Source organism: Limulus polyphemus, unplaced genomic scaffold, assembly GCF_000517525.1.
Source record: "Limulus polyphemus unplaced genomic scaffold, Limulus_polyphemus-2.1.2 Scaffold2111, whole genome shotgun sequence".
Classification (NCBI taxonomy): Eukaryota; Metazoa; Arthropoda; class Merostomata; order Xiphosura; family Limulidae; genus Limulus; species Limulus polyphemus.
The window spans coordinates 41959-55161 of record NW_013667721.1 but is presented as its reverse complement, the minus strand read 5'-3'; the positions used below and the strand labels follow the sequence as shown (position 1 = coordinate 55161).

Here is a 13203-nt window from a genome sequence, read left to right as displayed (position 1 = left end):
TGTACATTTGCTGTTATATTAAAGTTTTTCTTCATTACCAATTCAAGCCGTCTCCAGCCATTATTAAAGCTCTTTTTAGTCTTACCAATGAGAGGGTTATTCTAAATAAACATGACTGCAATATAAAGGTTAGTCATATATTATTGAAAAAAAAAAATAGTGAACTTGTTAAATTACAAATCCAACACATAGAGAAAACAAAACTACAGTTACATTTTACAGTTGATAAAAGATTAAATTATGTTAGGAAGTGTATAAAAGGCAACTAGATCAAGAAGATTCCCATACTCAAATTATGCATGTCAAAAACCCAAACTTTGGTTGTCCTATAGGACCAATAATATCAAACACTGATAGATATAATTCATTGTTAGTTGGATCTTTTGGTCAAAAAATTCTTCACAAATGATTTTACACTAACAGACAATTTAGACTTCTAGCTCCTTGCATCAGAAGTTTCATGTTATTGCAAGCTCTGATCCAGAATCCCACTAAACCTCTAGTCCCAGATACAGCCAGTGAGCTATGATTGGCATATATCACCTCTTTATTAAAATTTATGAACAGTTCAGTACACAGATTACACTTGCACTAAATAATTAAATAGGTAATGAGCTAGCTACCAATGAAACTTGCATTTTCCTGCCAAAACAGCATTTTTCTTGATTATTAAACAAAGCCACTATTACTTTCCCTCCTTTTTGGGTCCATGGCTTCTTGATCATTAAACATTCCTTAACAAACAAATAACATAGGAAAAGCATTGTATAATAACATTCTAATTTTTAGTCTTTAGATTTTGTAAGTGATCTTTCTAAGCCTATGTTCTTCCTGGGTTGATGACTGTTGCAGTTAACAAAAATTGCATATTATATTCAAGGTATTTATCTATGATAAAACGTATGTGACCTAAACATACCCATTGTATGGTGCTTATTTCCAAGTTATCATGAAAAGCAAGGTTAGAAAACTGTCCTGTTGGTTTCAAGTCACTTTATAACATATTTTGATGACATGTTTACTCTTCCATTTACCTGAATGTTACCTTTTTTTTTTAAGTGTTTATCAATAAACAAACATGTATGAAATTTAGAATTGAACACAATCAAAATGGTCTTTTTTTAGAACACCTTAACATATATATAGTTATAGAATTTTCAAGTTCACATTGATATTTTCTAGTTTGTAAGTTAATATTGATAACTTGCTTATTCAGCATTCAAGGTTAACATAATGAAAATGTTGACACGTCATATTTAGAGAACTTTAAATAGTTATACTTTACTGTTTACCATCATTAAATTCTAAGGTTAATGTTCCCAAACACTCTGTAGTAGTAGGTTTACTTACACATGAAACACTCAATGTATTACAAAGTTAGTAATCCTCTTAGATGACATAACTTGTGCACATCCATAAATCTAAATTTCTCTTTAAAATGAGTGTTTAGAAAAAGAAATTTATCTTACTTTAAGAATGTAGTTCCAAAACTAAATCTTTAAGTTCAACATTCTTGAATACCATGGATATAAAAGATAACTTGGTCTCTTGTACAAAAAAATACACCTAGAAAAACTTGAGCATTTCTGAATATGTAATAAAAGACAATGTTTTTACTGTTAATATAAAAAAACATATTTATAATATTAATAGAAATAATAAGAAACAGTAGTCAATCAATCATGTTTGGAAGTTGTGATTCTTAGACACAACTTATGAAAAACCTTCTGGATGATCAGAGTAAAGCCCATCTAAATGGTTGTGCCAAATACTGCCCATGGTTCATATTAGTTATTAAGAATCTTGACAATAGCTGAACACATGTTATTGTGATTTCCAAAATCATTGGACTAGTTATTAACTCCAGTGTTTTCTAATAATGATATAACCATTTGCATGATATGTTTCATGAGCCTTCCTAACTTTAAAAGATTCACAGGCTAAGGGAGCCATAGCATATGAAAAATGTGTGTTTCCTGCTCTGCATAGTACCAGATGGTCTACGAACGGTATTAGACTGTAATTGTTACGATCCGATTCTGCTTATCAGATTTAGTAGTATTCAAGGGCAGTTGAAATCGATCATAGGTAGTCACAAATGGTAACAGGCAGTTGTTAGTAGAACTCCATCTAAACACATTTGAAGATGTTAGTATCAAAGCATAACCACAAATATTGGAACTCTTAACTTTGATAAGGTGGTCAGCATGTTCTGTCAGCTATCATACAAGGAGAAAATGTTTGGTTCAGTTCTCACACTTACACAGTTGAATAATACTAATCATAGACAGAGCTCAAAAAAATAAAGAAGCAAACATATACATACAATTTAAACATACAAATTTTGTTTTATCAACTAATTTATAGCATAATATAAAACTTTAAAAAAATAATTAATGAAGGCTTTGTAAAAATGATTAAAAATTAGTGCAAGTACAATGAATCAAATACTTTGATGAAAAAAAAAGTTTATGTGAGAATAATGCGAGAAAAAGGAATTCACTCAAATATGTAATTAAGTAAACATAATCATCTAATTGAAAATTATTTCATGATATTTTAAGCAGTACATATCAGGTTCCTGAGAAGTTAGGCTAAAAAAGAGTCAACAGGAGATTAAAATACACAAAGGTTCTATTAATCTAATTACAAATATCCTGCATGAAGTACATTTGTAAAAATATTGTCGAACAACAGTACTGTTACACATTACTTGTGACACAACTTTTTGAAAGGATTTACAATTGATTATATAATTATAGAAACCACACAAATATAATTCTAGAAATAATAATTATAAATAATATATATATATGTACATACACACATAACAAAAAATATATAATATAAAAATAACTAAGTAAAATGGCCTGTGCCAGATTTTCATGAAAGCAGTGTTTAACAACTAAACATACAAATAACTGTTACATAACCTCATCTCAAAAAAAAAAAAGTCGAGTGTAGGATTGATAAAATGTAAGTAAGAAAAAAATGAGTAGATAGTAAGAACTTAAACAATATTTAGCTGAAAATCAAGTTTTTTATTATTTCCATTTGGAAACTTTGTTTTGAGTGTAAAGTTGTGTAAATGCTTTCACATTTTAATTTGTTGAGGGATGTAATTTGATAACAAACACTTGCAGATTAGAAACACTATTATATAGTCAAAGAATTACTGTCTAGAAATTGGGTGTGTTTTTTCTTATAGCAAAGCCACCTAAGGCTATTTGCTGTGTCCACTGAGGGGGAATCAAACCCCTGATTTTAGCAATGTAAATCCGAAGACTTACCACTGTCCCAGTGGGGGACCTAGAAATTGGGAGGTCAGACTCTAGGAACCATGGGCTAGTAGAGCCTTCATATACAGATTTAAGATGTTTAAAATTGATCATTGAATGCAGTAATTTATGCATTCCAACAGGTGTAAATCTTCTAATGTAGAATAAGGAACTAGAGTGAGTTACTGTAGTTTTGTTTGTAATGTACAGATAACTATAACAAAGTTTTCAATTCCATTCGTAATTTTCATGAGCAAGAAAACTGTTGCCTTGTTGTAGCTTAGTGTGTATTAAGTTGACTTTTAGGTTTTATGTCTGTAAGAGATCACAAGAGGTGAATATCTCATCAGCAGTGGAGTCAGCAATTAGTAAATTAATATTTTTGTATTATGTTTGTTGCTACCCTGTTGAAAGAAAGGTAAGTTAACATCAATAGAATTTTGTGAGTTTGACTTTTATCATTATGATCACTTTAAAGTACCTTCAAATTTGAAAACCTTTTTACTGTTCTGAATTTGTAAATTATTTATCATAAAATAAAATATTACTTCGTCACATAACTTAATACTTTAAGTTTCTGAACTGCAGTACAATGCATATGTAGTTTAGTTAACAGCCTCATTTAAATATTGTAATGTTGCTTTGGTAATTAAAATAATAATGGCAAAGTTATCAATATCAAATATACTAACGACGGTATATTTTTTTTGTTATTGTTGTTGTAAAATACTAGAAAAATTAGGAAGTTTCTTTACATTAGTCACTTAACCATCTCGATACGGGTACATCAAAGAGGGCATATCATGACTTTTTAGAGTTGCATACAAAATTTATTTAAGCTAAAGAGGGCATGTCATGACTTTTTAGAGTTGCACACAAAATTTAGTTAAGTTAAAGAGGGCATGTCATGACTTTTTAGAGTTGCACACAAAATTTATTTAAGCTACTTTATTATCAATGTATGCAGATAAACATGACATCAAAGCAAAGTTAATACATCAAATGTTAATAAAAAATTCTTAATTTCAAAAGGAAATATTTGAATAAATTCTCAATTTTCCCTTGTCTGTACAACATCATATTTATTCACTCTGACTTGCCCATTTTCTATCTTTACATCACCCCACTATGATGTCCTGAGTTTAACATAAATTAATCATTATAGCATAGATATTATCAAGGCATAGTGTAATTTTTATAGTCTTAAATCTTTTTTTACTTAGAAGATGTAATCCAGAAAGTCAGACCCACTTGCCACACACTCCTATCACATCATCTCTTTCATACATTGCCAATAGTTCTCTCTAACATTTGATACTACACAACCAATATAAAGAACACTTTTCGCTACCAAATGACATATAATATTACCTTGTTCTCTGTAAAGATTTTTAGTTATTTCACCTACAGATTGAATGTTGCTAAGTTCAGATTGAACAACTAAGGGAATTACTTTAAGGCAGCTATGCCTTAGTTAGAAAGCCAGTTAAATTATAAGTTATAGGATGTCGTCTGGTTTGTGCATGTTATTATTTTGTGTTCTTAAGTGAATATTTGAATTATATAAAAAATTATTTGATGTACTAATACCATCATTAAAAAAACTAGGCTTAAATTTCAGTGGCAGGCATCAGCAAAAAAATTATGTAAGTACTAAATTTCTTGTGTTTTATGTATGTTTTTTTATTTATTGTTATAAAAGTAATTAAAATGTAAAAATTAGAAACTTATAAGTTCAGATTAAGTTTGATAATAAAAAAAAATTATCTACAAGGTATTCTTATGACTAGTTCACATGTTATGTCACTCAATACTGTAACTTGAGATAAGCATATGCTCTGTGATTTACAGCTAGTGTCATGGGATTATCAGCTAAATACGGTTGAAAGAGCAATAAAACAATAAAGTTAAATAAAACCAGATATGAACTGTTATATGCTTTAAGCAGTTTAAGATAAATAATTGTAATATTATGTTCCAATCTGCAGAGATTGTAGAAAAAAAAGAATAATTTAAGTTTGTTTGATTTTTGTGGTGATTACCAGGTTGATCAAATAAACCAACCGTGTATATTGTGAAGATAGAGAAAATAATAAAATATAGTTTTATTGAAAAACACTTTCAGTATTCGTCAAGGAGATTTCAGAGGTTAAAACTGTAAGGCAAAAAAAGAATTTTTAAGCTTTACACGAAAACCACCTTGCATTCTTATATTGATGGACAAATCTTTAGTAAAATTACTTAACTAAAAAATCTGACCTTTTGCAAAAAAAAGGCTAAAAATGTTTACTAATAGCTTGCCAACTTTCATGCAGCCACACAAATTACAATAAAAGTTATAGTATTTATACTTTCATGATTACAAGGTTGGTTAAAGTGACCGAGCCAGTACAGATAGAGTTAATTATACACTTAAAAAATCAAATATGAACTTACAAAGAAAGTCTAATTTTTGTTTCATTCTTTGTCTCCACTTCATTGCAGTCAAAACCACGATGTTCTGCCCATTCAACTCTACAGTATCGACAACTTTCCTACAATTAGTTAAATACCCTGTTTTACCTCAAGTATCTTAATATTGAATATTTTGCTTCAAGAAACAAAAATACTGGTTTTTTCAAAGATAAAAACTCTAACAAATGGTTTTCTCTAAAGTTAATAATTCTAGTATTACAACACTTATTACTTCTAATTAACCATGACAAAAGTAGGTAAATTTTTTAAAAAAGGATCCCAAGTGCCTGTTCTGGTAGCATGAAAAGGGTTCACCATAAAGAAGTATAAAGGTAATCTTTTTACAACTTCATCAATCAGAATTTATTGTTTCAATTCTCTAGCACTAGAATAAAAAAAGTTTAGAGACTTTATTAAAATCTTATAAGATTAACATAGCACAATCTTAAGAATGTTTATCCTCTGAACAAAAACAAAAAAGCCTGAAGTTTCAACAATGCGAGAGTGCATACCCAACTACTTGAGAAATTAACTACTGAATTTAATCATAAATAAATACTTATATATATCTTTCCATTTGATAATTAACAGATTTAAAATAAAGTTAAATGTAAAACTAAGGCTTACAATACATACTGCACCAAATTTAGCAATGGAAAAATATATAAATAAAAGTGTCTTGCCCATTATACCTGTCTCAACCTATCATCCTAAAGAAGAAACAGAAGGCTGTCTTTTGAGTTATAAACCACTGCCAATAGCTTATTTTCAACTGTCAGTAAACAGAAGAAAATTTAGTTTGTTTGAAGTTAAGCACAAAGCTACACAAAGGGCTATCTGTGCTCTGCCCACCAACAGAAGAAAATAAATCTCACTTTGATCTTTTGTTCTTGCAAGATCTAATGAGCAAATGTATATCACTTTCAAAGTATTGGTCAACATCCTTCTAGAGATTAACAAACAGAAATGCATATATATATACATATACTAGCTGAATTCCCATCATATGAGGGTAAATGTATATTTATTTTATTTCAGAAAATTTGCTGTAAAATAATTATTTTGTTAACATATCTTGGAAAACTAATTACATTATAATAAGAATATCTACAAAAAATATTGTTTATCTTTTTTCTAGTATTTCACAAAAAACATTTTTTGTGTATACTTTGTCATCGCATGTGTATGTGTATGTCTGTGATATTTATACTTGCATAATATTAATTTAGCAAACACACAAACATTATAAGGAAGACCTCTATACATTTGGAAATAATGGCAAATTATAAAGTTAACCTCAAATTCAAACTAAGCTTATTGAGATTTGTCATATTCTAATTGTGTATGTTCATGTAAAAACTTACCGTCAATTTGAAAAATAAAACAACACAGTTTAGGTTTGCAAATACATTTTTTACTCTTAAAATACTATGAAAGAACAGATTTCACCTCCAAGTCACAGATTAAATTTTACCTTTGGTGAAAAAAAATGTTTAACATTATTATAGACTTTCATTGCAGCAGCACAAATTTTAATTCAGTCATGGAGAATGCACAAGTTGAAAAAGAAATGAGGTTTTTTAGTCTTAGCAAAAAGTGTCACACTAAAACATGCTAGGGCTCAACTACCAATGTTTTATAGCTTAAAATAACTTCCAAATGCTTTTTTTTAAGTTTAAAAACTGAAATATACAAAAATTCGAGACTATTTTATCACTCATCAAGGTTAGTAAATAAACATCACAGCAAAATGGCCAAGTCAGCATTTTACACCTCAGTACAATCAGTCTATTTTTTTGACTTCACAGTTCATTTGATTATATAATTTCCTATTAGTTTTATATACTTATAACTTGAATCCTCTTATAATGTTATTGATTTGTTGGATCAATTGACCATCATATTCTAGTATTTCAAGAAAAAACTTTTTTGTATATATATATATAGTTATCATCTGCAAGTAATCCTTGATTAGGATTTGAACTTAGATATATTTTGATGTTACATTCAAACTGCTTCTTGATAAAGCTACATACAGTTTACCATTGTTCTGGATGAAATATTCCCATGTGGTTAGATGTCTGACCCTACAATTTATTAATTGTGATAGCAAAGACAAAAAATTGCATGGTCAAGGGCAGGTTCATAAAGATATAACATTTCATAACAAATTATTATAAAATTCTTAATTGCATTTTTTTAAAAATTTTACTGAAGGTGAAAAACACCAATAATGTATTGTGATGCCATCTATTGGCTTGTAAGGATATTTAACTTGTGTTTCACACAGGCAGATACTGATGTTTATAAAATGTATCTAAACACCAGTGTCTGCCTGTGTGAAACACAAGTTAAATATCCTTACAAGCCAATAGATGGCATCACAATACATTATTGGTGTTTTTCACCTTCAGTAAAAGTAAAACTTAATGTCACGATATAAAAGATTGTTTACTTCAGATATTATTGATTAATTTATTTTGTGAGTGAGTATTTTATTACTGTTTAGTTTTTGTTAAAAATAAGAGTTAAAAGCAGATGATTGTAGGAGGTTATGTTTATAATTCATTAAAGTTGAGACTATTTAATGTCGCACTCAATACACTGATGTCGAAAATATAGATTTCTAGAAGGCGGGCAGACGATTAAGTGATAAAGATATAAATAGTGTGAGACAAGCGGAAACAGCAGAAAAGAGTAATGTTATGGCCAAGGAAAAGTTTGGCATGAAGTTAACTACTGTAGAAATGATAGGCCCAGTGACTAACATAGGTCAAACATCTAATATGTTAGAGTAAGACTAACAGTACAAAAGGAGATAAGATGAAGAATTTATTCCATCAAAACGTAGTTCTGAACTAAATGAATTAGCCTGAGTGCACTCTGACAAGAGGAACAGAGGATATTTGGAAGAAAGAAGACCAAACGATTATGGTAACTCATACCACAATTGTAAATGAATCACACACAGAATGCTATTGCAATAGTCATACAGAAGATAGTTCAGCTTGTGAACTGAAATTCTAAAGCAATTGAATAGGCCTAAGTGGACTTTTAACCAGAAGAAGAGAACTATATATATGGTGTTTATGATATGCCTACAATCTCTACGGTGTGAAGAATTTGCTGTACATATGTATAACTTGTTCCAAATATATATATATTATTTCAAAAACAATTGAAATGGGTGCTGTTCATTTATCATTCAATTTATCGGCGACAAGTCACGGACAATTACTGCAGAAGAATCGTAAGCCAAACAACAACACAGTATATATATATTCTATTAAGAAGTATAAGTAAAAGCCTTTTAATTTTGATTATTGAAAAATATATATATATATATATTTAAATTCTAAGCCAGCCAGGATTATACAGTGGTGAACAGCAACAGAATAAAATGTGAACGACAGCAGAAATAAGTAGTCCTATATACGCACAACTGTAATAGTAACGAAAATAGTGTAGAGATTACGATTACATTATAAAACCACGTCAGGTGATTTTGATAAATGGGTAGAAAGAGGATCTCATTTTGTGACAGTGAACTATGAGAATTTGTTAAAGAAAAACAAGAACTAGAGAAAGAAGAGCATAAATAGAGAAGAAAAGACTAAAAGAAGAATAAAAGGAAAGAGAAGAAAGAAGAGGCTGGAAATAGAGAAAACTAAAATACAAACTGAGATAGCAAAACTCACCCAACCAAAGAAAGAAGGACCCACAAATGATAATGGAGTCACGGCTAGCCGACCTAAGCTGCCCAAATTTGATGAACATAAGATGATATGGATGCTTTCTTGGAGAGATATGAAAGATTCACCCAAAGTCAGAACTGGGACAAAGGTGACTGGGCAGTCTGTCTCAGCCCACTTCTCACAGGAAAAGGCCTACAAGTATATGCAGGCACGATGTCAGAAAATACCATGGATTATGACAAATTAAAAGTGGCTTTACTGAAACAATATGAACTTATTGAAGAAGGTTTTCATCAGAAGTTCAGAGGAGTCAAACCCAACACTGGAGAAATTGTATTTCAGTTTGTGGCACGAATGCAGCAACATTTCAGAAGATGGACTGACATGGCCATGTGTGAAAATAGTTTTGAAGGACTAGCAAACCTATTAGTACATGAACAGTTCATAACCACATGTTCAACTGGCATGTCACTGTTCCTAAAGGAGAGAGCACCAAAAGAAGTAGATGAGATGGTTAAGCTGGCAGAACAGTGTATGGAAGTCCATGGAGGTAGTATAACTGGCAAGTTCAAGAATGTCCAGTAATGGCTGACCAGAAGCAGGAGTTTACCAAAGGTGACATGAGGCTAATAGATAGAAGGAAGAAAGAGATGCTATATTTGTTACAAAACTGAACAAGAAAGTGAAGGTTCTACGAGACACTGCAGTAGTGCAGCAGTGAGAACCAGTCTACTAGCCAATGATCAGATGACAGACAAGATATGCCTGTGTGTGTGCTAATTGATGGGACAGTGAGAAAGTTTCCCATACCAAAAATAAAGGTGGATGCTCTATATTATATAGGAGACCTTGAGGCCACGTGTATCAAGGAACCAATACACGACTTGATGATAGGAAACATACCAGGTAGTAGAAATCTGGAGGAACTAGACAGAAAGAAGATTGATGAAGCATCTGCTGTTACCACCAGAGCTCAAGAAAAGAAGAGCAAACAAGACATCAAGCCACTGCAAGTGTCAAAAGACAACATCCTGAATTTAGGTTTGCAAGAACTGAAGAAAGCACAAAAGAAAGACCCTTCACTGCAGAAACTTTGGGAAAATGCCTGAGTGAAAGTCAAGCACAAAACAAAAGTGAATGATACTTATAGAACAGAGGACTGAAAGGGAGTTCTATACAGAACCTATCAAGGCAGTCATACTGGGGAAGCTAAACAGATCATAGTCCCAACAGAATACCAACTCAGGAACAAAGAAAAGAGCAGACAGAATCATCAGCAACTTCCATTGACTGGGAGTCAAATGGGGTGCAAGTAGATTCTGCAGGTCATGTGACATCTGCCAAAAGACAATACCTAGAGGAAAGGTAGCCAAAGTGCCATTGGGGGAGATGCTTCTCATAGAAGAGCCCTTCAGCAGAGTAGCTGTGGACTTGGTCGGACCACTAGCACCTGTGTCTGACAAGGGCAAACGGATGTGCTGACAGTAGTCGACTATGCAACTCGTTATCCAGAAGAAATAGCATTGACAAAGATGGAGACAGAGAGTGTAGCCCTCCTGGGGATATTTTGCTGAGTAGGCTTTCCAAGAGAAATCCTGAGTGAAAGAGGGACCCAGTTTACTTCAGAACTGATGAAGGAAGTGTGCAAACTCATCAGTACTCAGTAACTCTTTACCACCCCGTACAATCCTAAATGTAATGGACTTTGTGAGAGAGTCAATGGAGTTTTAAAGAGCACACAAAGAAGACGTGCCAAGAGAGACCCTATGACTAGGACAGGTACTTGTAGGCAGTATTATTCACTTATCGAGAAGTCCCACAAGAAAGTACAGGATTTCACCCTTCAAGTTACTGTATGGAAGAACAGTACAAGGTCCAATGCAAATATTGAAAGAGCTATGGACAGAAGAAGAAGAGTCAGAAGTAAGGAACACATACCAGTATGTGTTAGACCTCAGAAAATGAGTGGAGGAGAACTGTCAACTTGCTTGATACAGTTTGTATGCAGCTCAAGGCAGTCAGAAGCATTTCTATGACAAGAAGGCCAAGGATCGACATTTCAAGGTTGGATAAAAAGTCATAGTTCTGCTGCCCAGAGACCACAACAAACTGACCCTGCAATGGAAAGAACCTTTTGAAGTACAGAAAGTACTCAACAGAATGGAATACAAGGTGAATGTAAATGGGAAGACCAAGATCTACCACGTCAATCTGTTTAAGTATTTTGGGAGAGAAGATGACCTAACGGGTGCAGCTATTGAAACAGAGATGGATGTTGCAGGTGTGGCCATCATAGATGCAGAACCAGAAGACAGTGACTTTGTCTTAGAAGATGAGGACCTACTAGACCTAAGACCACTAGGTGGAGATGAAACATACAAAGATGTCAACATCAGTGAAGAACTGACTAGCAAGCAGAAAAAAAGCATTACAAGACCTACTGTTTGCCCCTGAAGAAGAAAGGTCCACCTTTCAAAAGCACTCAGGTTATAGGGTTTTTATTCATTTCTATCAAGACTTCTTGAACCTGTGTGTTTTTCTAGCATCATGAATTTCTCAGTTATATCATGGATAGAGGTAGAATCTTCTTGAATCCTGCTAAGATAGCAATAGTGCAATATTAGCCTCAACTTGTGATGAAGTTGGAAGTCTGCAGTTTTCTCAGTCAATGACAGTCAAATTGGAGCAATTTTATCACAGTTACAGGACAGAATGTGAATCACTTGTGATAGTTGTATGCTCATGGATTCTAAATGTATATACTGTGCATCAAAGAAATGCTTAAAGTTCTAGCCTTAATAAAACCCTATCAAAACTACTTGTATGGTAGACAGTTCACTGTTTGGGTGGAACATACATCACAGAAATCAGATGAACTTTAAAAATCTGGAAGGCATGATAGCATATTGGATATCAGTACTGCAGGAGTATGATCTGATCATACAGCATATCTCAGGCTTGCAACACAGAAATGACAATGGATTGCCCCTGTCAGACCCTATTATTTATTGAATGTCCAGTTCCTGTGTGGGAATTAAGCTATTATGCCACAGTGACAACAAGCTATACAACAGGAGATAAAGTTTGTAGACAACTTGAATAGGTAGTGAAAGAAATGATTAGAAATGTAAATTGTAACTTTGTAATAAAGCTTCTTTCACTAACCATTCAAGCCATCTCCAAACTTTCTTTTCTAAAAAGTGGGTTCCTCGTCATCAAATCTGATTACAATAAGAGATTGCACTATTGGATTGGTGCCACAATGAATACTTCAGGAGCTCAGGGAAGAAAAACTGTAGGACCTAAATTTAGAATTAGCACTCCTTGCCATGCAGCAAGGTAAAGCATCATTAGCTCAGATTGAGCAAATCATCATATTGCACTAGCATGAGCAGTTATGAGTACAGAAAGATGTGCTGTACCATTGGTAACAACCATCAAGCAGTGTGTTGTGGCTTGTGGTCCTCACAGTTTTTACACACAATATTATCCAGATCTTGCTTAGTACAAAGGCTCAAGGGCACCAAAGTATTATGTGCACTTGTAGTAACATTCAACAGCAGGTTTAATTGCTGCATAAAAGACAGGGCTGGCATCAGCACTATATGGCATATGCTACCCAGAGAAACAGATGGCCTTAACAGGGAAACTCCAATAAAGAACTGTTAGTTTTCTTCTACAGAAAATAGCCCTTGGTATCATCGCTCCACTCCCAAAGACAAAACAAGGTAGGCTTACTTTTATATACTCATGGTCATCAACTACTTCACAAGACT

General features: G+C 32.5%; 1 protein-coding gene across 2 annotated transcripts in view; it reads right to left on the bottom strand.

Moving 5' to 3' along the window:
- Positions 1 to 13203, bottom strand: part of LOC106465980 — a 66199-nt gene that overhangs the window by 18003 nt on the left and 34993 nt on the right. The window contains exon 7 of one of the 2 annotated variants that reach the window (XM_013926229.2): positions 5715 to 5812. The exons of the other annotated variant lie outside the window; for it this stretch is intronic. Within the exon in view, the coding sequence (XP_013781683.2) occupies positions 5715 to 5812 (98 nt within the window). The remainder of the gene's footprint in view (positions 1 to 5714; positions 5813 to 13203) is intronic. 2 annotated transcript variants of the gene reach the window in all.